At 52.8% G+C, this 27,116-nt stretch overlaps 1 protein-coding gene and 3 non-coding genes across 4 annotated transcripts in view; 3 read left to right on the forward strand and 1 right to left on the reverse strand.

Moving 5' to 3' along the window:
* Positions 1-6,841, forward strand: part of LOC123360517 — an 8,959-nt gene extending 2,118 nt beyond the window's left edge. The window contains exon 2 of the mRNA XM_045001219.1: positions 4,457-6,841. Within this exon, the coding sequence (XP_044857154.1) occupies positions 4,940-6,388 (1,449 nt within the window). The 5' untranslated portion in view covers positions 4,457-4,939 and the 3' untranslated portion in view covers positions 6,389-6,841. The remainder of the gene's footprint in view (positions 1-4,456) is intronic.
* A 728-nt stretch (positions 6,842-7,569) lies between these two features.
* Positions 7,570-7,641, forward strand: TRNAD-GUC. Its single transcript has one exon. It is a non-coding gene; the product is annotated as a tRNA-Asp (tRNA).
* Positions 7,642-10,035: 2,394 nt separating this feature from the next.
* On the reverse strand, positions 10,036-10,109 carry TRNAI-AAU. The gene has a single exon. It is a non-coding gene; the product is annotated as a tRNA-Ile (tRNA).
* An 11,579-nt stretch (positions 10,110-21,688) lies between these two features.
* TRNAF-GAA lies at positions 21,689-21,761 on the forward strand. Its single transcript has one exon. It is a non-coding gene; the product is annotated as a tRNA-Phe (tRNA).
* The last annotated feature ends 5,355 nt before the right edge of the window (positions 21,762-27,116 follow it).

Genomic DNA, 27,116 nt, shown 5'->3' on the forward strand with positions numbered 1-27,116 from the left:
AGGATCACTTAATTACAACACGATCCTTCAATTACTTTTGTTTTGTCAGCGAACTGGTAAATGGAATGAACATCTCTATGCATATATGTTTATGATGTTAAGAAATAGGACTGATATTTTACACAAGTGCCATTTGACTCCGACAGACTCGGTAGTAAATGCTGCTAATCCCCAGAACCCTCCCACGGTTGTAATGGCAGAATCGGTATCCCCTTCGGCTCCAACACCCCCACAGGTTCCAGAGAGTGCCCCCTCGGTGGGATTGTATCCGTTGATTACTGAGAATGTGGTAGCCCGTCCTGGAACACAGGAGCGTGCAGCCCAGATTGTGCCAGTGTACTCTCATGTTCCTTTTTACCCTGTACACCTAGCTGCCTTTAAGTCAGAAGCAGGGGAATTCTCAACGAATCCAGGTCGGTTCATTTCAATCTTTGAAGGGTGTCTAGCTAGCCATAAGCCTGACTGGGATGATTGCAACATACTTATGAGAAATTTGTTGTCTGAAGTGGAACGGAGTCAAGTTATAGCTAAAGCTAGAGAGGAGGCACAAAGAAGGTATAATGAGGTTAGAGAAGGAAAACCCTTGCCAGAAGCTGCTGTCCCCACAGTGGACCCCGGGTGGAATCCGAATGAGGAGGGGGGTTTGAGGATGCTTAACTCCTATAAGGAATTCGGCTGTCCGACATAACAACTGGGCAAAGCCGTAAGAGCTAATCCAGGAATCAAAAGAGAGTCCAGTGGCTTTTCTACAGCGCATTCGGGACTCCATCCGGCAAAGTACTAGCGCAGACCCAGATAATCAGACAACTGAGGCAATCATAAAGGGTATCTTTACTAGCCGTGCGGCCCCTGATATTAAAAGGAAATTGCAGAAAAAGGAGGATTTAATGGGAATGTCTATGGCTCAGATTTTGGAGACTGCCAACAGGGCCTATGCCCTTAGAGAGGGAGAAAAGGAAAAAAGGCAAGTGAAGATGATGTTAGCGGCGGTGCAGGCTGGCGGCAGAGGAAAGTCACAGAAAGGTGAAAGGGGCTGGGGAATGAGAGGCCGTGGACGTGGGCGCCCCGGTCCCCAGGAAAGGCGTTTGGGTCGCAACCAGTGTGCCATATGCCAGAAGGAGGGACATTGGAAAAATGAGTGCCCTGAAAGGGAAGATACCCCCATGATGGCAGCAGAGGATCAAGATTAGGGGTGTCAGGGGAGACGGACCATCCTGCCCCCGGAACCCCAAGTAAAAATGAGGGTGGGAAATTCAGAAATAGACTTTTTAGTAGACTCTGGAGCAGCACGAACTGCCGTGAATCAACCCCTTCAGCTGCCAGTAGCAGACTCCCTTACAGTGGTTGGTGCCACGGGGAAAGGAACCAAGTGCCCAGTATATGCCCCAGCGGAATGTGCCTTGGGCAACACAACTGTATCTCACAAGCTGGTTTACCTCTCTGACTGTCCAACACCCCTATTAGGATGGGACCTGCTTTGTCGTTTGGGTGCCACTCTGCATTTTACTCAAGATGATATAACCCTTACCTTACCCCCTGAGAATGCCTGGATAATGGCCCTTGCAGTTGAACCCTCAGCCATGCAAGCCCCAGAGTGGAGCCAGTGGGAGGACCAGGTGTATCCCCTTGCCTGGGCATCAGGGGTCCCCGGAAGGACAACCCATCACACCCCTGTTAAGGTTCAACTCCTCCCAGGAAAAAGCCCAGTGCGGATCAAACAGTATCCAATTAAAAGGGAAGCCAGAGAGGGACTGCAAAAGACTATAGCTCGATTCCTAGAGCATGGGGTACTACGAGAATGCCAATCAGCTTGGAACACCCCCATCCTGCCCGTGCAAAAGCCCGATGGGACGTATCGGCTGGTACAGGACTTGAGAGCAGTCAATGAGTGGGTTAAGACTCTGCACCCCCTTGTTCCAAATCCGTATACACTGTTAGCCTCTATAGGGGGGCAGTATACCCATTTTTCAGTCCTAGATTTGAAGGATGCTTTCTTTACAATTCCAGTTGATACCCAATCTCAGGAGATTTTCTCCTTCGAGTGGGAAGACACTGGAAGGGTTAAAAAACAGCTCTGCTGGACTGTGTTGGCACAGGGATTTAAAAACTCCCCTTCGCTTTTCGGCCAGGCACTGGCCAAAGACCTGCAGGAGTGGAATACTCCGGACGGGATCCTCCTCCTGCAGTATGTAGACGACCTGTTAATTGCGGCTGTGGGATTAACCGCTTGCCTCCAAGCCACTGTGAGCCTCCTGAACTTTGTTGGGCTCCGAGGATACCGGGTGGCTCGGAACAAGGCTCAAATTGCCCTCTCAGAAGTACAGTGCTTAGGGTTTCACATAAGGCAAGGAGAACGGCAGCTCTCTAACGAAAGAAAGGAGGCTATTTGCCAGATTCCTATCCCAAGCAACCGGAAAAGGCTTAGGGCATTTCTGGGCATGGCAGGCTTTTGCAGAATGTGGATCCCAGAGTTTGGACTGTGGGCAAAACCTCTGTATGAATGTGTTAAGGGAGCGGATCATGACCCCTTTCACTGGTCCCCAGAAGCGGACAGGGCATTTAAAATCTTAAAGAGGAAGTTAATGGAGGCTCCAGTCCTGGGTTTACCGGATCTCTCTAAGCCGTTCCAACTGTATGTACATGAGAGAAAAGGGGTAGCCCTGGGAATGCTTACTCAGCTGTTAGGTGCTTCGAAACATCCTGTAGCCTACTTTTCCAAACAACTGGATCAAGTTGCCAAGGGGTGGCCAGCATGCTTGCGGGCGGTCGCAGCCATGGCCCTGGTGCTTGGGGAAGCTGAAAAATTAACACTGGGAGGAACTGTTCAAGTGTATACTCCCCACATGGTCCAAGCCCTGCTGGACACTAAGGGTGGTCTCTGGCTCACTCAGGCTCGGGTGGCTCGGTACCAGGCAAAATTGTTAGAGAACTCTGAAGTTACCTTGCAAACCTGTCCCACCCTTAATCCAGCTACCCTGCTACCAGAAACAGAAAAGCAGGAACATGACTGTCTGGATGTCATAGATGCCCAATACTCCAGCCGCCCAGATTTAAAAGATCAACCGCTCTCAAATGCAGACTGTGAGTGGTATACTGATGGGAGCAGTGCTGTCATAGATGGGCAAAGGAGGGCGGGCTATGCTGTTGTGACCCTCTACGATACAGTGGAAGCAGAGAGTTTACCTGCTGGAACATCTGCCCAGCTTGCTGAACTAGTGGCCTTAACCCGTGCACTTGAACTGGCAAAAGACAAACGGGTTAATATTTTTACTGACTCAAAATATGTTTTTGGGGTATTGCATGCTCACGCTGGTCTGTGGAAACAAAGGGGAATGTTAACTGCTCAGGGTTTTCCGGTCAAGCATGGGTCTCAAATTCTCCAGCTTTTAGAAGCAGTACAGCTCCCCTCAGCAGTAGCAGTGATGCATTGCAAAGCTCACCAGAAGGAGGACCAGGATGTAACCAAGGGCAACGCTAGAGCAGACAGGGAAGCCAAGCGTGCTGCTACCCTGAAATCACCAACAGAGGAGAATGCCCAAATGCATGCCCTCATTCCATCAGTAGGTGAGCTTGCAGCCCCTAAGTACTTCTCTGAGGACAGAAACCTGGCTGACAGGCTTGGTCTCCAGGAAAAAGAGGGATGGTTTTACTCCACAAAGGGAAAAGTCCTCCTGCCCAAGGGCTTAATCCGACCAGTGCTGCAAAAACTGCATCAAACCACCCACGCAGGCAGGGAGGCTCTTACTCAGCTCATGAGCAAGTATTTTCTAACCTCTTGACTTAGACCCCTAGCATCCCAGGTACAGGCTGAATGCCTACTCTGCCAAAAGAATAACCCTCGACCAGGAGTGCCAGTGCTGCCAGCTACCTTGGAACCTACCCCAGGCCCAGGATTGGTGTGGCAAATAGACTTTACTGAGTTTCCTAGAACCCAAGGGTACAGGTATCTCCTCGTCATGGTGGATCGATTCAGTGGATGGCCCGAAGCCTTCCCATGTCGTAACAACACCGCCAAAACAGTGGCTCTTAAGTTTGTCAAGGAGATCATTCCCCGCTTTGGGCTCCCCGAGTGGATGGAATCTGACAATGGGGCACACTTTACATCTCAAATTGTTCAAAGGATTTCAGATGTCTTGCAAATCTCCTGGAAGCTCCACACACCGTGGCGACCACAGGCCAGTGGTGTAGTGGAACATACTAATCAGACACTCAAGCGACACCTCTCTAAGATTTGCCAGGAAGCCTCTCTTAAGTGGCCTGATGCTTTGCCCCTTGTGTTACTCCGCATTCGTGCTCTCCCCAAGGGCAGGTTAGGGATTAGTCCCTTCGAGATTATGTTTGGAAGGGCATGGCCTCTGGATGGTACACCGGTTCTGTTAGGGGAGTGGGAGGTAGGCTGCGGGTTTTTGTCTCAGTACATATGCTCTCTGTCTGCTGTTCTTTCTTCTCTTCACAGGTATACCAAAGATTCACAGCCTCCTCTACTGGATACCCCGGTCCACTCCTTGCAGCCAGGCGATTCTGTACTCGTTCGGACCTGGAAGGATGAGCCTCTCCAAGAGAAGTGGAAGGGACCCTACACCGTCCTGCTTGTTTCCCACATGGTGGCAAAGGTCGAAGGACACAAGAACTGGATTCATCACTCTCGACTGAAAGCAGTGCCTGCTCCTGAACAGTGGACTGTGCAGCCTGCTAAAGAAGCAGCTTCTAGCGACGATTTGGGACTTAAACTGCTATTCAAAAGACAATAAGGGTCGCTGGGAATGCCCTGTGATCTCTCTGAACAGCCACAGCGCACTTCCCACGAGCACCCTGAGCATTGGTTTTATCTATTCACAGAAGGCCGACCTAATTTCTGGTCCTGGTCCTTTTATTTTCTGCTTTGTTTGGTGGCTTTCATTCTTATCCATTGGGCATTTGGGTTGCTGTAATTGCCAGTATGGGTTCAGGTTTAGGGTCTTTTACAACATTCTTTTTTGTCACAGAGGTATTCCTTCTGTTCCCTCCTGTTACACCCACAGCACATGCAGAATGGGGACCTCTCCCTACAGATATGGCTACCAATACATATGAAGCCCTGAAAATTGCTTTTGCCCGTGAGTTTAATCTCTCCAACTGTTGGATATGTGCCCAGATTCCCCATCATTCAGCGGGGCTGCCCTGGCGTGCCATTCCCCAAAATTGGTCTGATATTTGCCAGGAAATATTGATAACTTCTTATAATATACGGCAGCCTTTTATGTCGGGCAGAGTTGGAGGAAACCTAAGCCATAATTGTTCTCAGGAGCGCTTTTATAGTTTGACCAACAGCTCCTGGCAACCCTTTGGCAACCTCTTACAGAAACCTACCCCCATCAGACTCCGGGTTGTACCCCAAGGTCTGCTTTGTTTTAGGGAGCCTTCTTCACCTAATGCCCTTTGGTTTGCAGGTAATAGTTCCTGTCACTATTACTTGTCTCCAACAACTAATGTTACAATCCCCTTTCTCAACAGCACTGGCCAGGATACTGGGGAAGGACTCCAGTACTGGCCCCCTCATATTGCCACCCAGCACCAGCAGGGGATTAATGGGCTGGTTGCTAATGGACAGGCATTTTTTATGTGTGGCCGTAATGCCTACAAGTGGCTCCCACATGGGTGGCATGGAAGTTGCTATAAAGGATTCCTTGCCCCTCCCCTCTGTGTTGTGGCCCACGCTCCCTCAGGTCGCTCCAGTTACTACCGGTCCCTGAGAGCTACCCTTGAACCCATCGGTGAGGGAGACAGGTTTGGAATGATATTCCTCCCTTCTTATGGAGTAGGGCGAATGGCCCAACTTTATAAGAGACTTTCTGTATTCCTTACTCAATTTGCCAATGACACCCTGGCCATAGACAAAGGCATAAGTTCTGAGTTATACCAACTCCGGTTATTATCCCTGCAAAATCGCCAGGCCCTGGATTATATTTTGGCCTCACGGGGCGGGGTCTGTGCCCTTATTGGGGACGAATGTTGTATTTATGTCCCAGAATCTTCACAGGATATTAACAAGCACATCCTGTCAGTTGAATGGGCCTTTAACCTGTGGAAGGCCCAGGAAGCAGAACCTACTATTTTTGATTCCCTCTGGGGTTGGTTACCTGATCTAGGGGGATTAGGGGGAGGTATTGTTCGCCTCCTGCTCACAGGTATTGTAATCTGTTTTGTTCTCTTTCTTTTGCTCGCTTGCTGTAAAGCACTTATACATAAGCTTTGTACCCCCCATTCCCCAGATGTTCCCTTGTGCCCCTTAATTGATGACCCTGATTGTATGGAACTTAATCACTTTTTGTCTTCAGAGTATGAGAAAACTCTGCCAAAGGTTGTTGAGTGTTCTCAAAGGAGGAATTGTTGGTGTCACTGGGCGTAGCTACCAGGTAACTTGGGGGGGTGGAAGACCATGAGTGTCGATGAAGCCCCCCTGCTCTGGGTCTAAGTGAGCCACAGTAACTCCATCTTGTGAACTTTAACCAACCTAAATGCTAACAGCCTAAAAGCAGAATATGTGAGAGTCAGCTTTTCTAGCAGACAGCTGCGGTCCTGTTTAACTAGCAAAAATAGTGATAAGAGGGGGAGAAGTCTTCATGTGCCTGAGCTGACAAGGCCAACAGATAAACATGCGGATGAGAACTTTTCTAACAAGCTATAATGTAATGCCTAATGTAGCTGCAGTTAACAAGGGAGGGGTAGGGGGGAATGAAACAAAGGCTTTAACAAACAGCTTGACATATAAAAAGGGAAAATTGCTTGTTTTTGTTGCGCTGGATTTGAGATACTGTTTCTCCTAGTGCCTGCTTTGAGATCTCAAATAAACTTTGTTTTGCTTCTCCACCTTGGTGTGTTTATTGGAGCGAAGCACAGCGGGCAACGAACCACTGTTGTTGTCGCCTTAGGCCTTTGTGCCGGCAACACCCTGGCCGCAGCAACCGCAGTTCGAATCCAGATCATGACATTGCTTTTTGGGGGGAGGGGCTATCCTGCAGCACGCCTCGTGGCTCAGTCTGATGGCGTCCGTTTGCAAAGAGAGCCATCAGCCGGTCCTTAGTTTCTGCTTGTCAGAAAAAGAGTCCCAGGACTTCTTGCTGGGCGCCAGGGTCCAAAAGCAGCGCATTCCGTCCTGGAAAGGGCTGTGTTTCGAATATCCGTTCAGTGCGCATTGAAGGGAAGGATCTGCGTGCCTGGGAAGCTGCGTCCCTCCAGAGGCGCTTGAGAAGCCAAAGGGGCCGTGGATGAGTTTGTGATGAGGTGAGTGTGAAGTGTGGAAGGGGGAGGGTGGCAAGAGGAGGTTTTGAGAGGAAAAAAGGTGCTGCTGAGCTGGTAGGGGAGGGCAAGGTGTTGTGTGAGGAGCTGTGTAGGCCCGGAAAGGTGTCCTGCTGGGCAAGGGCAGGTGAGGAGGGCCAGGGCTTTTCCCAGGGCTGTTGCTGCGGCCAAAGCCTTTGGGAAGCAGAAGAGGGCCAGGGGTGTTGTTGCCTGCTGGGGCCCACGCGACAGTGTAGGTGTATGCTGACCATAGCTGGTCTATGGGAGCTGGGGCCACTCACCATGCCCCTTTCCTCGTTAGTATAGTGGTGAGTATCCCCGCCTGTCACGCGGGAGACCGGGGTTCGATTCCCTGACGGGGAGGGGGACCCCTTTTGAAGGGGGGGACAAAGAAATCCCTGGCCTGCCCGCCACATGCCTTGCATTCTCCTTCTACGGCCACTTCCCTTCACACCCCGCACTGATGGCTTTCACCTCCAGAGAGACAATTACCTCGCAAAGACACGCTCGCCCTAGCCAAAGCTTCGGGGCCTGCACGTGGGGGCACGTTTCAGAGCGGCAAAGGGAAATAGGCTGGCCAGGGGCATGAGGACAATGACCCAGACAAACGGGGAGGGACTTGGTCCAGGGGTGGAGGAAGACAGAAAAAGGGACAGGCATGGGATTGGCTTCCTGTCTTTTTTCCTTTGCTCAGCATTTGACCTGTGACTGTAATGGGGAGACTTGAGAAAGACCTGTGGCCGCCGGCGAGGTAGGTGGCCGCCCCGATAGCACAGAGCTGAGCATTTTCCGCTGGGCTGCTGCCTGCACCTGCAGCGCTGCTGCCTGCACCTGCAGCGCCTGGCCGTGATCATACAGTGGTTAGTACTCTGCGCCGTAGCCGCAGCAACCTTGTTTCGAATCCGGGTCACGGCACTGCTTTTTGGTGGGGAGAGGCTATCCTGCAGCACGCCTTGTGGTTTTTCCATCCTGGTGTTACAGAGATAGTGTACTTTCTTTCTTTCTTTTAATAAAATCCTTTTCTTTTTAGAACCTGATTGATTTTTTCCCTTGTTTGGATTTTCAGGGGAAGTGGAGGGGGAAAAGTGAATCCCTCTTTGTTTGATTCAAGGAGTTTGAATCAAGGTATCTTTCCCAACAACTAGGAGAGGGGGAAGAAGGTGGGGGAATGGTTTATTTCCCGTAGGGTTAAGAGTCAAGGAGTTTGGATCTGTGTTCCCCAGGGAAGGTTTGGGGGAACAGGGCGTGTGCTAGACACTGGAACTTCTAGAGGGTGGCAGCTTTACCAGATCTAAACTGGGATTTAAGTTGAGAGGGGCCCATGCAGGTCCCCATCTTGTGGATGCTAAAGTTCGAAGTGGGGAATAAACCTATGACGGGGCGATGCCCGCATACTCCGAGCCTGTTGACTAAGGGCTCCTGATGAGCGTGGTGGACGGGAGAGTCAGCCATCTGACTTTTGGCCTTGCTGCCCGTAGCGGTCAGGCCAAAAAATCAAAATCCATCCTCCCCAGGCCCACAGCCACCCAGGGGCTCCTCTGCACCATCTTGCCTCCACGAGTGCCGCACTCTGACCAGCTGAACCAGGCAAGCCACGGGAAACTTCTCAAGGTCTTCCCCTGGTGTGGGCTTGGATGTGAAAAGCACCTGGCCGTTCATCAGCTGTTGCAAGAAGTGTGCAGAGTAGGAGTAGCGATGTGGCTGTAGCTTTCCACAGCATCTCAATTTGGGCAGCTTTCCATTCCCCTTTTCTGTGTAATGTCCCTCCCACGGGTTTCACTTGCGGAGCTGTACGACTCTGGCAGGGTGGCCATTTAGAAATCTTTTCCTTGCTTTTCTTTTTCGCCTGGCCCCAGCGTTAGGACCGTTTGGGTGTTTCAGTGTGTGTGTTTTCCCATTTGGAGGCATTTGGAAGTTTGGAAGGGGAGCCGAAAGAGGCGTCTTTTTCACAAGCAAGTTGGCTTTCTGCACAGGTAGGGCCCTTGGCCGTAAAGCTTAGCTCCGTCAGTGCGTCTGCATGGGGTTCCTCCAGTGCCTCAAGAGCCCGTGCTAAACTCTCGGTGTGGGGCGTTTGGCTTGCGCCAGTCAGAGTGCGGTGCCTGCGTCTTCCCAGAGCTGGCTCCCGTGAGGCGCGCATAACTTGGGAGGAAAGGGGTAGAAGAGAAAGCAAGTGAAGCTGACTTGGAGTGATGGTGCCCCTGGGCGGAGTGGTCCTCCTGCTCCTTCCTGTCGGAGGGGTGGGCTTGGGGGGTCTGGCTGTGGGCGGTGGGAGGATGGTGTCCAGGGAAGTCCCAAAGGTCACCCTGCGCCAGCGGAGTGTGAAGCCTCTCCCCTAGGTTGGGGTGCCGAGTATTAAGCCTTCCTCTGTGGCTTGGGCTGGGGAGCGTGATCCGGCGTCGGGTACATTTGGGTGGAGCCGGCGGCCGGCAAGAATTCGGGCCATCAGGTCAACCGCCTGTGGACAATGGGGGCGAGCCGGCAGGCCTGCGATTTTGGCTTCGCGGGCGTGCAGCTCAAGCCTGGCCTCCTATGAGCCTGGAAGGCAGCTGGCCGGGCTCACCCGTCTCCAAGTTCCTTTCAGGCAGCAGGTGGAGCGAGGAGCCCAGGGAGGGGAGCCCAAGGAGGTGTCAGGAGCTTGGTGCTGCCCGGCGCCTGTGCCCAGCAGGGCTCTTGCCCGCTCCCGGCCCACCAGGTTTTGGCCTCTGCCACCCCTAGCAGTCAGCCAAAAGAGCAGAAGCCACCCTCTCTCTCCCGGAGTGGCCAGCATAGGGCTTGAACCCATGACCTTGGCATTATTAGCACCACGCTCTAACCAACTGAGCTAGCCGGCCGACGGCAAGCCCTGTCTTGCCTGACCCTTTTGGAAGGAGTCACTGGCTGGCGCGGGGAACGATGTGGCCTCCGTTATCGAATGGATGGATCGAGACACCACCTACCAAGGTAGGGGAATTAGCTCAAGTGGTAAAGCGCTCGCTTTGCATGCGAGAGGCAGCGGGATCAATGCCTGCATTCTCCAGTGGCAAGGCAGCTGCGGGGCTGTCTCTTGCCCTTCTTTTAGAAGCCATGGACAGTCAGCCGGCTCAGCTCCTCCAGTGGCCTCCATCCCTCTCCCCGCTTGGCCTCCCAGAAAGCCAGCCCTTGCGGAGCACAAAGCTCTTCCTCCCGGCCCTTCTCCCCCTTGCGCTGACTGGGAGGCTGGAGACAGCTGGGGGAAGTTAGCTCAAATGGAAGAGCATGGGAGAAGTAGTCAGACCCATACACACATTCTCCAGCCTGCTCTGCTCTGCTCTGCTCTGCTGTGTTGGGCTCTAGTGGGGGACCTGCACCTTTCTTTCTGAGCTCTCACTGGAGCACAATCCCTTTCCTCCTCCCTCCCTGCTAGTCTACACCAAGCTCATTGGCCGGGAGGGAGAGCCACTCAAATACAGAATTACTCACATCCCAGGGTCCATGAAGGGAATGAGGAGATGGGCGGGGTGGCATTCGATACCAGCTCAGCTGAGACCGTGAGACCTCACGGGCAGCCTCCTGATCTCAGGCAGCATGGCAGCCATGGAGCAGAGCAGAGCAGAGCACGCAGACAGCTTGGAGACAGCCAAAGCGGGGAAGGGCTGCGTTGGTCTGGAAGAGGGAGTCGGTGGCTGTCTATCCTGGCGGAGGCAGGGTCGTTTTGCTGTATGCTGGGCCGGGGGCCAGGGAGTCTGCTAGAGTTGCTGAGCTGGGCCTGCTCCTGGCTTTGCTTGGGTTAGAGGAAAGTGGTGAAGATAGGAATGGCCCTCCTGGGTGAGACCGATGGTCCAGCTAGGCCACTATCCCGTCTTCTAACAGTAACCGATGCCAGGCGCTTCAGAGGCAATGGTCAGAGCAGGCAATCGTCAAGTGATCTATCCCTGCGTTGTCTTCTGAAGCTTGGTGCTTGTTTCAGGGGCTAACTCTCAGCCCAGACACACTCCAGGGAGGGAGCGTTGGTGTTTGTGCCGAGGAGCGTGGCTGGGACTCGGACCCTCTTCCCCAGCTCTGGGTAGCGCCCCCCTCCCCCCCATTTCAGGCTGTGTTCTGCTTAAGGCCACAGAGCCCTTGCCTTTTTTTGCCCGGTGCCTGAGAGTCAGGCCAGCTGTGGGGAATTAACTCAAGCGGCAGAGCGCTCGCTTTGCATGCAAGAGGTAGTGGGTGGCGATGCCCGCATTCTCTGAGCCTGTCGACTAAGGGCTCCTGATGAGCGTGGTGGACGGGAGAGTCGGCCATCTGACTTTTGGCCTTGCTGCCCGTAGCGGTCAAGCTGAAAAATCAAAAGCCATCCTCCCCAGGCCCACAGCCACCCAGGGGCTCCTCTGCACCATCTTGCATGAGCCGGTGGAAGTGGAGCCTGGAAATGAGCTGATGTGCTGAGGGTTATTTGCACTGTGCGCTTCACATGGAGGTGAAAACACGGGGCACAGATCTTTGAGCACAACCCCCGTCCTGAGGAATGTGGGGGGGGGCTGCATAAAGAGAGACCGGCTCTCCCTGGCGGGGCTGCAGCGTCTCTTCACAGGGTCCGTCCCACTGGCAATTCGTACCATTGTTTTGAAAGCCTCCTTTTCTGGCCTGGCTCCCCTCCCTTTAGGGAGACTGGTAACCCCAAACTTCCCAGAAACCATCATAGCGAGGCCAATCTGAGCACAGACACCTGCTCAGTACCCTGGGGTGCAGCCCTGAACTCCGGCAATCAGCTACACTCAGCTGCCCACCCAACAAGCGTTACACGGAAGAGCCTTCATGCCCCACGTGTTCAGGTCCCTCCCAGCACCAGCTTTAAACTCCGCTGCTCAGTTCTACGCTTTGGCCACACGGGGGCAGCCTGGAGCTCAGCCAACGCCTCCCGTTGCTGGTTGCGTTTCCCGCTCCTCGTGGCAGGTTCACACCCCACAGGCAGATCTCTGAATCGGAGCCGAACCGTTCCCCAAATCCAGCGCTTTAGCAGCAGCTTTGCTAGGAAAGCGCTGACGTCCCCAAGTAAAGTAAGAGCCAGAGCGCTGTGTCCAGGATCTTCTCTTGGGCCCCTCACCGTGGTGTCTGTCAGGCACAAGGAGCAACCAGGGAAATGTTTTCATGGCGTTTAAGGGCAGAAGGGGCCATTAGCTCAGCTAGTCTGACCCCCAGATAAGAACATTGTGTGGAGGGAGTGGGAGGAAGGTTGTCTGGCAGATATGTAAAGGGGGACTGTGTCTCCCTGTCTGGCCCTGGCTCCTTGGAGGAAGTGATCTCAGTGTGTCTGGCTGTCTCCATTCCTCCCACCCATAAGAATCCCTGGTGTGTGGGTGCACCCTAGACCATTAAGGATCTCTGGTGGGTGGGTGTCTCTCTCCCCTAGTCAGGATCTCTGGGGTGTGGCTGTATAAAAAGAGACTTTGATGCACCCAGTCTGGGCTGCCATCATGGAACAGACCAGGTCCTTCTGTGGAGGGTTTACGTTCCTCCAAGGCCGTGATCTCAGTGTGTGTGGGTGTCCCTGGTCCTTGAACCCTTAACAATCCCTGGTGCGTGGGTGCGCTGGGCCCCATTACAATCCCCTCTGTCTTACCCCCATGAGGGATCCGGTGGATGTGGGTGTTCTCCATGCTACTGGGGGTGTCTGGTGCCCCTGTCCCTCCTGGTTAATAGTGAATTGTGTGGGTGCCCCCCCGCCCGTTAAGGATCTGTGTTGTGTGGATGCCCCCATTCTTCTCATTAAGAATGGTGCAACAGAGCATATGGGTGTCCCCCCCACCCCATGAACGAGCTCCCGTGTGTGGTTCCCCTGCCCCCATCCAGGCTCTGTGGGTGTCGCTGTTCCTCTTTTCAAGATCCGTGTTGCTTGGGTGCAAGTCAGATTCCCCAGCGTGTGGGTTCACCCATCCCCCCATCCAGGCTCTGTGGCGTAGGGGTGTCTAAAGAGAGACCGTGTCTCACTGTCTTGCCCAGGCTACGCTGCAGGGGCTATTCACAGGCGCAACCCCACTACTGATGAGCCCAGGAGTTTTGACCTGCTCCATTTCTGACCTCCTTAGGCAACCTCGAGACCCCAAGCTTCCCTGGAATCACCATATTGATGCTGAACTTAGTGCGGACACCTGATCAGCACAGCCCCCTGCAGCCCAGAACTCCTGAGCTCAAGCGCTCCGCTAGCCTCAGCCTCCGGGATCACAGGCACCAGCCACAGAGCCCAGCTTGTTTTGCAGCTTGGCAGCTGGAGCTTTAAACTTTGCTTGTGAGCTCTGTGCCTTGGCCAAACGGGGACAGCCTGGGACTGGGAAATGCTCCTGCTCCCCCCGCCCCCGTCTCATGTCGAGCTGCAGGCGCCGCTGTCCTGCCAGGTAAGATCCCAGATGTTTCGGTGCCTCTTTCCCCCGCCCAGGTGTCCGGGTACCTCTGCCCCCCATACAGAATCCTGGCTGTGTGGGTGTCCGTCCCTCTGCAGAGGATCCCGGAGTGTGGATGCCCTTGTCCCCCCCTACAAGATCCTGGGTGTGTGCGTGCCACTCTCCCCCCCAGCAGATCTCTGGTGGGTGGGTCCCCAGGGTGTGAGTGCTCCCATCCCCCGATACAGGCTGGGGGGGTATAACTGGCTCTCCCTGTCCTGCCCAGGCTGTGCTACAGCAGCTGTTCACAGGGGCAGCAACCCCACTGTGGGCTTGGCTACACTTACAAGTTGCAGCGCTGGGAGTTACAGCGCTGGTCATGCAGCTGTGGAAGGGCCAGCGCTGGAGTGTGGCCACACTGACAGCTACCAGCGCTGCAGTGTGGCCACACTTGCAGCACTTTCCAGCGCTGTATTGAGAGGTGCATTGTGGGCAGCTATCCCACAGAGCACCTCGTCCCGTTTTGGCGCCGTTTTGGCGCTGAGTATTGTGGGAAGGGGAAGGAAGTGTGCGGGTCATTCCGCTTCCTGTTTGCCAGCGCCCCGTGGTGCATCGCTTCACATCCCAGCATTCACTCTTTCCAGCAGCGTTTGGCGCCATTGTGAGTGTCTTTCTGTTACTCTCTGTGTGAATCGCGATTTCTGTGGCAAATGGAGCCCGATCTGCTGAGGACTCTGCTGATGAGTGTCACCAGCACAACACGTTTGGCAGTCCAGCTATTCCTTCAGCTCCAAAGTGACAGTGAGGATTCCGACGATGATATCAATATGGATTTGCCTGCCGTGTGTGACACTAAAGTGCTTGCGGCATTTACGGAAATGCTCAGCACCGTTGAACGCCGCTTTTGGGCTCGGGAAACAAGCACTGAGTGGTGGGATCACATCGTCATGGAAGTCTGGGATGACGAGCAGTGGCTGCAGAACTTTCGTATGAGAAAAGCCACTTTCATGGGACTGTGTGCTGAGCTCGCCCCCACTCTGCGGCGCAAGGACACAAGATTGAGAGCTGCCCTGACGGTGGAAAAGCGAGTGGCTATTGCAATCTGGAAGCTGACAACTCCAGACAGCTACCGGTCGGTCGGGAACCAGTTTGGTGTGGGAAAGTCGACCGTGGGAATCGTTTTGATGCAAGTTTGCAAGGCAATTAATCGCATCCTGCTAAGAAAGACCGTGACTCTGGGGAGCGTGCAGGACATTGTGGATGGCTTTGCACACATGGGTTTCCCTAACTGTGGAGGGGCGATAGATGGGACGCATATTCCTATTCTGGCCCCCCCCCACCTGGCATCAGAGTACGTTAATCGGAAGGGGTATTTCTCTATGGTTCTCCAGGCGCTTGTGGATCACCGCGGGCGTTTCATTGACATTTACACAGGCTGGCCTGGAAAGGTGCATGATGCACGCATCTTTCGGAACAGTGGCCTGTTCAGGAAGATGCAGGCAGGGACTTTTTTCCCAGACAGGAAGATCACAGTAGGGGATGTCGAAATGCCCACTGTGATCCTTGGAGACCCCGCGTACCCGTTACTGCCTTGGCTCATGAAACCCTATACAGGGAAGCTTGACAGGAGCAAGGACCGGTTCAACTACAGGCTGAGCCGGTGCAGAATGACTGTGGAGTGTGCTTTTGGGCGTTTAAAAGCCCGCTGGCGTTGCTTGTATGGGAAGCTAGACTTGGGGGAAAGCAGCATCCCCGCGGTTATATGCGCTTGCTGTACCCTCCATAATATTTGTGAAGGGAAGGGTGAAACATTCAGTGAGGCATGGACCACCGAGGTTCAAGTCCTGGAGGCTGAATATGCACAGCCAGAGAGCAGGGCTAATAGAGAGGCCCAGCACAGGGCTACAAGGATTAGGGATGCCTTGAGGGAAGAATTTGAGGCTGAAAGCCAACAATAATGTTTGCTGCCTTGCATGGGAGTGAATTGCACTGCTTACACTGTTATGCTATTATCCATAATAATAATATGATTTGTAGTGCCTCTTTCTTTACTGGGCTAAGGTATCTTTCACTATCTGCTATAATAAAGACTGTTTTCAAAGCCAAGAATTGTTTTATTGAAAAGAAAAAAACTTCCTTGACAGACAGACAGACACACAACATTTCATGAACACAAGAGGGCAGGGGTGTGGGTTGGTGAACTGTACAGTCACAAGTTTGCATATGCCCTGTCTGGATTGCTGTTTAATGAATCCTGCACTTCAGGGTTCATATACTGCATGGTGATGGGGGTTGAATGCAGAGGGTAAGGGTGGTGGTAGGTATCAGGGCTGGTTGGGGAACGTACAGGTGTTGGAGGCAGCTGGTGGTGGTAAGAACCTGGATGCTGGGGAAAGGTGGTTTGAGCTGACATTGGGGCACAAGGCACAAAGGACGGGGCGGGTGGGGGAGTAGCACGGTAGTGCTCTGCTTGCATGGCAACGAGTGACTCTATAGACTCCGCTTGGCGCTCCAGGATGCTTAGCAGCCGCTCCGTGGTTTTCCTCTTGGCCACTGCATTTCTCTTGCGTGTCCTGCTTTCTTTCTCTCGCCAATCCTTCAAGTCCTTACTCTCTCGAGCAGACTGATTAAGAACAGTTTTCAGCATGTCTTCTTTGCTCTTTCGGGGATTTTTTCTCAAATTTTGAAGCCTCTGTGATGTTGAACATCTGGGCAGTCCAGTAGTCAAGGTCACTGTAGAAACAGAAATGACAACATTTAACACGGGCAGCATTGTATCCACTATCTCCAGACATGAATTGTTACACTGAGGGAGTGAGTTCTTATTTAAGCATTCTTTTACCCACACGCATAACACTACAGAAGCCACGACATGGTGAGTGAGCAGTGCTTATATGGGGAGAAGTGGGGCTTGGGTGTAAGAGGGGAGCTGGTTGCTTCGGGTAATCTGGAGTGCTAGAGGGGTTGAGTGAAATGAAGATGCAGATGCAGGGGTGATCTTATCTCCCTATCTCTTCACTAAAGAGTCTCCCAACATTTTTCACAGGACTTAATCCTGGAAGATGTTTCCCTACTGCGAGTCACTAGGGAACAGCGGGGGGCTCTTTTAGAGCAATGTGGATTCCGCCCGGGACCCTATGCGGCTTGCCTGTGTTCAGAAATGGTCCCCCCACCACTGGCAGAAGAGTGGCGCGGACGCGTCACCGTCACTGGGACAAGGGACACAGTGGCTCTGCCTATAAACCTGCGCAGGCATATTGCCCACGCTCTGGATGAAGCTTTTGCTGAGATAACTGAGGCAGATTACCGTGACGTGATAGACCACATCAACGGGCTATTCCACATCTAGAGGCTGGCATGCATGCATCCATAACCCCCCCTCCTCTCCAGAAACATTTCACCCAGAAAATAAAAGCCGCTTACCGGTAACACGCTCCTCTGCTTGTCCTTCTGCAACTGCTGGCTGCTGCGATTGCGTGCTTTCCTCCTGGCTTGAGAAGAGCTCCTGGCTGCATGCCTCCAGGGAATCTGCGGTTTCTTCCCCCATGCCAGGAGCTTCACTCGCGGTTTCCTCCCCCCCCCACGCCTCCGCCTCCGCCGCCTCCTCCTCCTGTCCCCCAGCCTGCTCAGAAGTGTCCATCGTTATCCTGGGATTGGCAGTGGGGTCACCCCCAAGTATCTCATCCATCTCCCTGTAAAAACGGCAGGTCGTGGGAGCAGCTCCGGATCGTCGATTCCCCTCTCGGGCTTTGTAATAGGCACTCCGCAGCTCTTTAATTTTCACCCTGCATTGTACTGCGTCCCGATCATGGCCCCGATCCAGCATGGCCCTTGATATCTGCTCAAAGATATCGTAATTCCTACGGCCGGAGCGCAGCTGTGCCTGAACAGATGCCTCACCCCAAACACTGATGAGGACGTTATGAGCGTAATATAGTATTTAATTGAAAGGTGACAGGGCCAGAAAGAGTTAATTAACTCACCTCACCCACTGACCTGACCCATGGGTGAACCTTAAGGACTCTGTAAATGAATAGAGCTTTGAAATGCAAGTCTGCATTGTTAGAGGTAGAAGGGGAGATGTTTGCTCAGGACTTGTAATGTCAGCAAACAAGTCTTGTCTATTGCTGTAGTTTTAATTCAAAGATCAAAAAAGGAATATTAACATTTATGATGATACTTGATTGAAATAGTATTATTGTCTCTGTGTCTCTTTGAAGGTTGTGCTAACCTGGATCTGAACTGTTTAATGGGTAAATTACCCTGTGCTAATTGCCAGGATGTTTGGGAGAAGGAGTTAAGCCTATTGTTTCCTCAGGCTGAAAGGCTGCTGGAAATATATAAGAAGCCTGGGACATGATCCTGCTTCATCTCAGATCTGCTTTGGGTTTCAAGAGGGGGAAACCTTAAGCCATAAGGATTGAGATCCCGAGTCACTGACTGGAGTCACCCTGAATATGGACATTGGACTGTAACCTATGGACCATTTCTAAAAGGACTTTTGGCAACTACAAGCTCATCTCTGCTATGCATCTGAACCTCAAGAATTGAATTCAAGTCTGTCTGTATATACTTCTCTGCTGGTGCAATTTCTGACCATTGCACGTCTATTGTATTTATTACAATAGCACAAGTAAGTCACACACATGACATAGTCTAGGGGCTTGGCTACACTTGCAAGTTTGAGCGCATTAAAGCAGCCCCGGGGACCCTAACTCCTGAGGTGTCCACACTGGCAAGGCACATGGAGCGCCTGGGCTCTGCAGCTGGAGCGCTCCTGGTAATCCACCTCCATGAGAAGCATAAAGCTCGCTGAGCCCTGCTGAAATGCCCTGACATCAGTGTGGATGACGTGTTGCATCACTGCACTGTGATTGGCCTCAGGAAATGTCCCATAATCCCCTGAAGTCAAGTGCCCACCCTGGTCATTGTTTTGAAATCGGCTGCAGGCATGTGGATATCCCCTATCAAAGCTCCGTTTCTGACAGCCGGCTGCTTATCTGCTCTGGGACAAAGCAACCATTAGTGTGGCATGCTGCTGTTATGAGTGTGTGAGAGAGGGGGGGTCTGCTGCTGTCCGAACACACAAGACAGCATGCTGACACACTCTCAGCCCCCCAAACACACTGTCACTCCCCCCACGTACACACAACACACTCCCTGTCACACCCCCATTTGAAAAGCACGTTGCAGCCACTTGCACACTGGGATAGTTACCCCAGTGCACTGCTCTCTGTGGCATTGCCAGAGCTGCTAATGTGGCCACTCCAGTGCGCTTGCAGCTGTCAGTGTGAACACACGGCAGCGGTTTCCCTGCTGTGGTTTAACTCCCAGCGCTCTACCTCTGCAAGTGTAGCCAAGCCCTAAATTTCCCAAACCAACCGAACTCAGTAACTGCCCCCCACCACCACGTGCAGGGAGTAGGGGCACCGTGGAGCACACGCCGCACTTACTGGCTCAGCCTTGTGCATGCTGGGGTGGCCACCTCCCCATTGATGAGACCTGGTCCCACCATCTCCATGGAGCTCCAGTCTGCCCTGCTGCCATCCCTGTCTGTGTTGTCTTCTCTAGCAGTTGACTGGAAGGTGCACATTGGCCGCATGCCATGTAGCCGTGTTGTCTCGAAGGGCGAAAGCAGGAGGAATGGTGCCTTCAGAGCCCACCCAATATTCCATAACAGAGTTAAGGAAAATATTTCCCAATGAACTCTCAGTAAAAGATCAGAAGCAGCCAGTGTCTGTATCAGTCTACGAGCATTGGTATTTTCTTGAAATTTGTCAGACCAACCTAACTAACACCTAACACACATTTGAAGTTCTTCTTTTCAGACTGTTGCTCATTCTCAAGTTCTGCTTTGTCTCCAGACAGATCCAGTCTCTTTCAGAACAGCCTTGCTCTTTCTGTCTGTGTCACTCACTGAGGTGTCGGAGTAAACACTCCCCTTCCGTCTATTCTCAGACAAACACTAGTACCGTATTGTCCCGAGTATAGGCCGCACTTTTTTCCCCTAATTTAAGTCTTTAAACTAGGGGTGCGGCCTATAAGCGGGATCTTGTCAAAAAAAACCCAATAAAAATACTTTAAATCCCAGCCGCGGCGGGGAATCAGAGCGCTCTGGGCTGCCCACCGCGGCGGGAAGCCCAGAGCCCCCTGATTCCCCGCTGCGGCTGGGATTTAAAGAGCTCTGGGCTCCCCGCCGCAGCGGGCAGCCTAGAGCCCTCTGAGTCCCGGCCGCGGCTGGGATTGAAAGGGCTCTGGGCTCCCCGCTGCGGCGGGCAGCCCAGAGCGCTCTGATTCCCCGCCACGGCTGGGATTGAAAGGGCTCTGGGCTCCCCGCCGCGGCGGGCAGCCTAGAGCCCTCTGATTCCCCGCCACGGCTGGGATTGAAAGGGCTCTGGGCTCCCCGCCGCGGCGGGCAGCCTAGAGCCCTCTGATTCCCCGCCGCGGCTGGGATTGAAAGCGCTCTGGGCTGCCCGCCGCGGCGGGCAGCCCAGAGCGCTCTGATTCCCCGCCGCGGCTGGGATTTAAAGGGCTCTGGGCTCCCCGCCGCGGCAGACAGCCCAGAGCCCTCTGAGTCCCGGCCGCGGCTGAGATTTTCTTTAAGTTAAAAAAAGTTAAAAATTTAATTTTTTTTAAATAGCACCAAACTTTAAGGGTGCGGCTTATAATCAGGAGCGGCCTATACTCGGAACAATACGGTATTAAGTGCTACTGATGGGTCTAGAAAGCATTTGTCTAGTGGAAGATGCCATTTCTGGGGGATTGCTCTCAAGATCCAGTACTTTGGGTTCAAACGTCTCCCAGCTCCCTTGGTGAAAATAACACCAAGGCTTCTTTGCAATAGGCAAGAAGAAAGGAGTTTTTCACCCTAGATGGGGCTTGAACCCACAATCTTTGGTTTAGGAAGCCAATGCCTTATCCATTAGGCCACTGGTGCTCTGAAGAGCTGTAGAAGGCGGAATGGAAATTCCCTCTGAGGATTGCACATTCCTCACATTCATTCAGAAGCCAAATACCCCATTTAATGGCCTTACAGAAACGTCTGCATCCCCTGGCAGCGAGGCACCTGGGCAGGTCGCTGACAGAGCTGAGCATCACCTTTCTGCCGGCCATCTTTAGAGAAGGACCCCACCCTAGAGTCACCCCTCCCTCCTTCAGCACCTCCACAGCTGTGGCTCTGAGTGGCAGTAGGATGAATAGGGGGCAAATCCGGGGCTGGAATGCGGGTAAGGTCGGCCTGTAAGGAGTAACCAGTTGGGGCAGACCCAGGGGAGGCTGTGGGCTGCTGGTCGGTTGTTGGGATCCGAGCTCTAGATCAAAGCTGCACAGTGACCTGACACCCAGGGTTATAAGACTGACATAGTGACCCCCTTACTGGACTTGGTGACCCCCAAACCCTTGTTACTAAGGGCATTGAGGAGTCTCTGTCCCTTAATAACTTCTGGGCGCTCCCCAGCAGGCTGCGGGCGTCAGCCGCCTCCTGCCTCACAGGTTAGACTCTTGGTGCTGTGCCAGCCGCCCCCTCGCTTGCAGGCCCAGTGTAAGAAGAAGGAGGCCGGGTGCTGGCAGACGAGGGTTTTGATTAATCCACCTCAGTGTGATGGGCACAGGACGCTTCCACTCAGTAGCATAGATGGGGGGGAGCAAGGGGAGCAGCTAAGGGCGTTGGGTTCCTCCGGTGGGGGTGTGGAGCAGCCGTTCATTTTCCTGTTCGCACTCCTTTGCGGTGTGAAAATCGGGGAGGGGAGGCAGAAGCCCCACTTCCCTCCCGAAATGACGCCCAGTGGGGGAAGCCAGGACAACAGGGTGGGGCGGCAAGTGGTGGCCAGACTCTCACCGCCAGGGTCTAGTCTAGCTCAGGGTCCAGCTCAACTTCCTCCCCGTGCCACTAGCCCCCAGCCCCCTTCCACCACCAGGTCAACCTGGGCACTAGGGCAGGAACGGGGTGAGGCAGCAAGTCAAGCTGAGCAAGGCAGGGAAAAGTGAGTCTTGTCTTCATGGGCCGCTCACAATGAGGTCCTTTTTGTGTGCAACTGCTGCAAAAACCTCCCGGGCAGAGAAGCAACACGCCAAAATGGTGCCATTCAGCTGCCAAAGTAGCTCAGTTGGGAGAGCGTTAGACTGAAGATCTGAAGGCCCTTGGTTCAATCCCAGGCTTTGGCAGGCCCTTCGATACTTCTTGATGCGGGGGGGGGGCTTGTTTTCTAGGAGGGCAGCAGCGCCTTTATCTGAGGCAGGTACCTGATTTTGAGCTCCCCAGCAGGACAACAGAGAGCATGGGCTTCTCCCCCTAGTTGGCCCACCTGACCTATAACAAGGACAGATGGGAGCTGTCTTTCCCACGACTTATTTGTCGACCCAATATGGCGGGAACAGAGTGAGGCAGGACGGCCCTCGGAGATGGTGCCAGAGGGGGCAGGGACTTGGGAGGAAAGCTCCTCTGAAAAGCTGAGTGATGACAGTACTGGGGAAGGGGCATCTGGCACGTGGAACGTGGCAGGGATTCAGAGTCCCAATAGGAGGCACTTGATGTTAAGGTGTGAAAGGAAAGATCTGTGGTACGAACTGGCTCCCTTCCTCTGGACCACACGGTGTTTGGTGTTGGGGCGGATTTTAATTGTGTCAGCCGGCCTGAGAACCGCTGGTCCCATTTTCTCGACCGTCAGAGGAAACGTTTTTACAATGAGCACTACCTGGCGCAGGTCTATAGCGAGGTCGGCTTAGAGGACTTGTTTCTCCGTAATGGTACCAGTGGAGGGAGGGCGGTAGCCTCCTATTCCTCTGACCCGAGCTCACACGAGCCGCAGAGGGGATACACCTTTCTGCGGGGACAGACCAGGACTCGCAGTGACCAGATTTACGTGAAGGAGAGCACGTCGACAGCCCAGGGCAGGGTGGTGCCAATGGACTGTTTGGATCACACAGCTCTCACCGTGTGCTCAATGTGGGCAATTCCCTGACCCATGGCAGAGGATATTGGAAGCTGAGCATCCAGAGCTTGCAAGATAAAGGAGCAGGTGGGTGAGGCCTGTCAGTGTTGGCAGAACGGGAAAGCATCAGAGGGTTCTATGGCAACCGGGGGGATTAGTGGAGTCGTTGAGGGAGGAGTTGGAGGCTTTATTCCGGCAGTCAGGCAAACACCACAACATTAAAGAAACCAATGGTGCCAAATCCTGCAGCGTTGCCTGTGGGATTCCCACAAGAGCATCCAGGCAGGGGAGCCAGTCAGCGTGTGACTGTACGACCGGATCAAGTGACAGCTGGCCGAGTTCCAGGAGATGAGGCTCCAGCTGGCCGATATGAGCGGGAGCACCGAGTGAAGGGAGGGGGTGGCCTCCCCTGACATTTTTGCAGCCTGCAGGGAACAAAGACAAAGTAGAGGGATGCGGGGACTCAGGGCAGGCCCCACGGACCGGTAGATCAGGATTATAGTTGATGGAGGAGGAAAGAGAGTCCTGCGAGAGGAAGCTGCTGGTGGGAAGAACATGGGCTTTTAACTGGGGGGTCCAGTGTTTGAGCCTGAGGGCTTGGCTACACTTACAAATTTGCAGCGCTGCAGCAGGGTGTGAAAACACACCCTCTCCAGCGCTGCAAATTGCGGCGCTACAAAGCGCCAGTGTAGTCAAAGCCCCAGCGCTGGGAGCCGCGCTCCCAGCGCTGTCCGTTATTCCCCACAGGGAGGTGAAGTACGGACAGCGCTGGGAGAGTTTTCTCCCAGTGCTGGCGCTTTGACTACACTTAGCGCTTCAAAGCGCTGCCGCGGCAGCGCTTTGAAATGCAAGTGTAGCCAAAGCCCTAGTTTTAGCAGCTGGCTTTTAAGCTGCTGTGCAGGGCAGTTCAGCTGTCAGAACACTGACTAGTACAAGCTGGGCTCAGATCTCAGTGGGAATTTGGGACCTGTTGCTTCATACCTAAGCAGAGGTGGAGTTTCAAGGCTTTGTCTTGCTCTTTCAAATGATGTGGGAGCCGGTGTTTTGCCTGCTGGCTGTTGTGACTTGCGCACCAGAGGGGACGCCGGATCCAGCAGGCTGGCCTTGTCTGGAGCCCTATAGGGAGGGATGGGAGCAGGCTTTACTCTGAGTTCTGCAGCCAGGCATGGGAGGCCGCCCTCTTGGTTGACCTACTGGCCCAAAGTCACTTTGGCGGGGTTGGTCTTTCCCCAGAAATGCTGAAGCACAGGCCTGAGGGAGGGAGACTCAATCCCCCTCCCTCTTGGTCAGGGCGGAAGAGGCGGCTGTAAGAGCGGCCAGGTTCCTGAGCTGGGTCTTCCAGCGTTTGGGGAGGGTGGAGCTGACTGGGGCATGGTGCTGGCAAAATGCCTCAGGGCGCTGGCGGGAGGAGCAGGCCAGGGCCAGGGCTGGGAAGAGAGAGAGACCAGCAGGTTTCCTCTATTGTTTCCTGCTCTCTTTTTCATCAGTAGTTTCTCCCCTGCATGAACTTGCTCACTCTCTCTATGAGACTGGCTAGCTCAGTGGGCCAAGCATCAAACTTTTAATCTGAAGATCCAGGATTCAAGTCCCTGGTCAGGTACTCAACTATTCCTTGAGATCTTAATAAGCTCTGTCTTTGAAGTCCTTCTTGATGTTACTTTTTCTTTTCAAGATTTTGCCTTTTCTTAAGAAGGTCCTTTTGTGTGTGGGACTGAAGGGGCAACTTCCTGACACCCCCCCCACCTCCCGTCCTCGCAGGCTGGAGGAATAAAGGCCTCTGGGCAGGGGCAGCTCTAGACTAGCTACCAGCACCTGGCGCCCCAGGCGAACCCTGCAATTGTCACCCCCGAACACCAAACCCAAGGGCAGAGCTAGGCTGAGGTATTTTGGTAAACTGGGAAACATTTTGCCCCTTTTTTCCTTTTAATGTTTTTAAATGTTTTTTGTTTTGTTTTTAAACAGAGGCTTAATTATTCGGTTTCTCCATCCGTCCGTCTGTCCAACCAATATTTCTTTCTCCATTCTTCTGGTTCTGGCTGCCCCTTACTACAGCCATAACTCTGGTCTTGAACTTTATAGAGTAGTGAGGTACCTTAAGGGTTAAATGCTAAATCCCAAACCCAAACAACACTAGTTACCTCTGTCTGGCAAAAGGTGTCTGGCAGTTTTGCCACTTTGAATGATTCAAATGGATTTTCAGTGGCATAATTAAAAAAACCCAACAAAGCAGAACCAAACCAATTCATCTTAAACCTTCAAAACAAGAGTTTTACAAACCATGAGTGTCAGTTTAGGTCCTTAAAACCTTACATCATCACACACAAAGTTCTCCTTTGCCTAACATCCCTTGCACTGCAATTACTCTTTTTTACACAACTGTACCCCAATTACACGTCCATCTTGTACAACCAGAGCCAGCCAGGGGCAGGCAACTTAAGTGCCAATAGAAACCCCGGACATTCCTTTAGTGATTTTGATTACATTACCCAGGAGTCAAATGATGAGATTATCTCTCCGCCTGCTGCCTGGAGCCATCCCCTATAGACCATTTCTGTGGGCAAAGGGCCCATTTCCCCTCAGAATGGCTGGAAAGGCTTCTCGGGACAAAACATAGTGGTGGTAGTAGCCACTTTACCTGACCCTCTTGTATAATTTAATTACCAAACTTCTATCAAATGTGACTGCACAGAGCTGCACATACAGTTATATTCAGTGAAAGTGAGCAACTGTCCCCAGAACTCAGTGCCGGGAGCCTTAAAGTATCTGCCAGTGGCACAGGTACCTTTTAAGTACCGAGACGTGCAGTGGCACATCTTTCATGGGAACCGGCCGGCATGTGCACGGCCGGTGTGTGCAGAGCAAAGGTTGCCCACGGGAGCTGTGTCAGACTCTGGCACCATGTGAGACAATGGACCACTTTCTGGTGGCTGGTTTTTTCCCCCGACAGGTGTGGGGACTTCTGGCTACATGATGGCGGCTGCCAGACTCAGTTGGACAGATTCTTTTCAGCTCACCTGAGGCTTGTTCCTGGATGAACGAGGGCAACCACAGGGCGCCAGCAGAACCAGCTGCAGCTGCAGCAAGGGCGCCCTCAGCAGGGGCTGCCGTATAGCGGGCGGGTGGGTGTCACGGGACACACTGCGCCTGCTCAATGTCGGAAAAATCCTCTTCGGACTAAACCAGTTTGTTTCTCGAAATCAAAACAAGTGGGATGAAAGTTCTTTGCAAAAATATTTTGTTGCCAAACAAAAGCATCTCCTGTTTGTCGGAGTGTGTTAAATTGTCTCGTCACACACAAAGAGGAGACACTTAGATCACAAACATTAGATAAGATGCTTCAGTCTGAGCTAAGTAGTTGCTGCTCTTAACAATTTCAAAATAAAAAAATACAAATAAAATAGACTATTTCAGCTATTCTATTATGTCATAATCTGCTCTGAGTAAACATGATAGGACACCTCATATTATGGACTACTCCTAGTGACACTCGCCAATGGATCCCCATCCTCCACCCCGTCATTTTCCCCCACCCATGGAAAAATTATATATTCTATTGTAATCAATTGACTGACAGTGCCTCTGAGCCTAATAAGCCAGGTGACACTCCGCCAGCGCTGTGTGTAATAAACTCCTCTGCTTGACCTCTACACGGTGTGATTTATGTCCTTCAGAGAACAAAGAAAGAGCTGGAGGCCAGGTGAGCAGGTTGCCAGGGAAAGAGAACAAAGGACAGAAGAGCCTGGCTGGGTTGGGCTGTTGGAAGCAGGAGTCTGCTGGTTTGGGGACTCAAGGGGAGAGCCCAGGCTCTGATGGACTTTGCTGAATCTTCCTGCTTCCTGTGCTAACACAGAACTTTCCCAGGCTGGATTCCAGACCCCTAATAAACCTTCTGTTGTACAGCGCTGGCTGAGAGTCACTGGTGATTGTGGAAGTTGGGGGTGCAGGACTCCTTTGCGGGGAGGGGTGGGGGGGTGTAAGGCTTTCCCAGGTGCCCTGCTGTGACGGTACTGCCCATGGGAGCCAGCTGAGGTCACTCAATCAGGGTGAACTGCAAACCAAACGGGGCAAACAAACCCCAGAAACTGGTGGTTATTTCAATACTTAGCTTTACCAACCAGCACAAAACAGCTTCTACAGTACCTCACTGGTCACTTAGAAGTCCAAACAACGCAGTTCCCTTAAAGTGCCCAGCCTCAGGCCTCCGTCCAGACACACCTGTCAGATATGATGATGATTCCTGAGAATCTTACTTCATCATATAAAATAAAAGGTTCTTCCAGTCCCAAAGGATCAGCCACGTACCCAGGTCCAATTATAACTTAGATCTTACCCAAAATACACGCCACAGCCAATTCTTATTAACTAAGCTAAAATTTATTAAAAAAGAAAAGAGAGAGAGTGTTGGTTAAAAGATCAATATACAGACAGACTTGAATTCAATTCTTGAGGTTCAGATACATAGTAGAGGTGAGCTTGTAGTTGCCAAAAGTTCTTTTAGAAATAGTCCATAGGTTATAGTCCAATTTCCATATTCAGGGTGACTCCAGTCAATGACTGGGGATCTCAATCCTTATGGCTTAAGGTTTCC

The sequence above is a fragment of the Mauremys mutica genome, unplaced genomic scaffold, assembly GCF_020497125.1.
Source record: "Mauremys mutica isolate MM-2020 ecotype Southern unplaced genomic scaffold, ASM2049712v1 Super-Scaffold_100270, whole genome shotgun sequence".
NCBI lineage: Eukaryota > Metazoa > Chordata > Testudines > Geoemydidae > Mauremys > Mauremys mutica.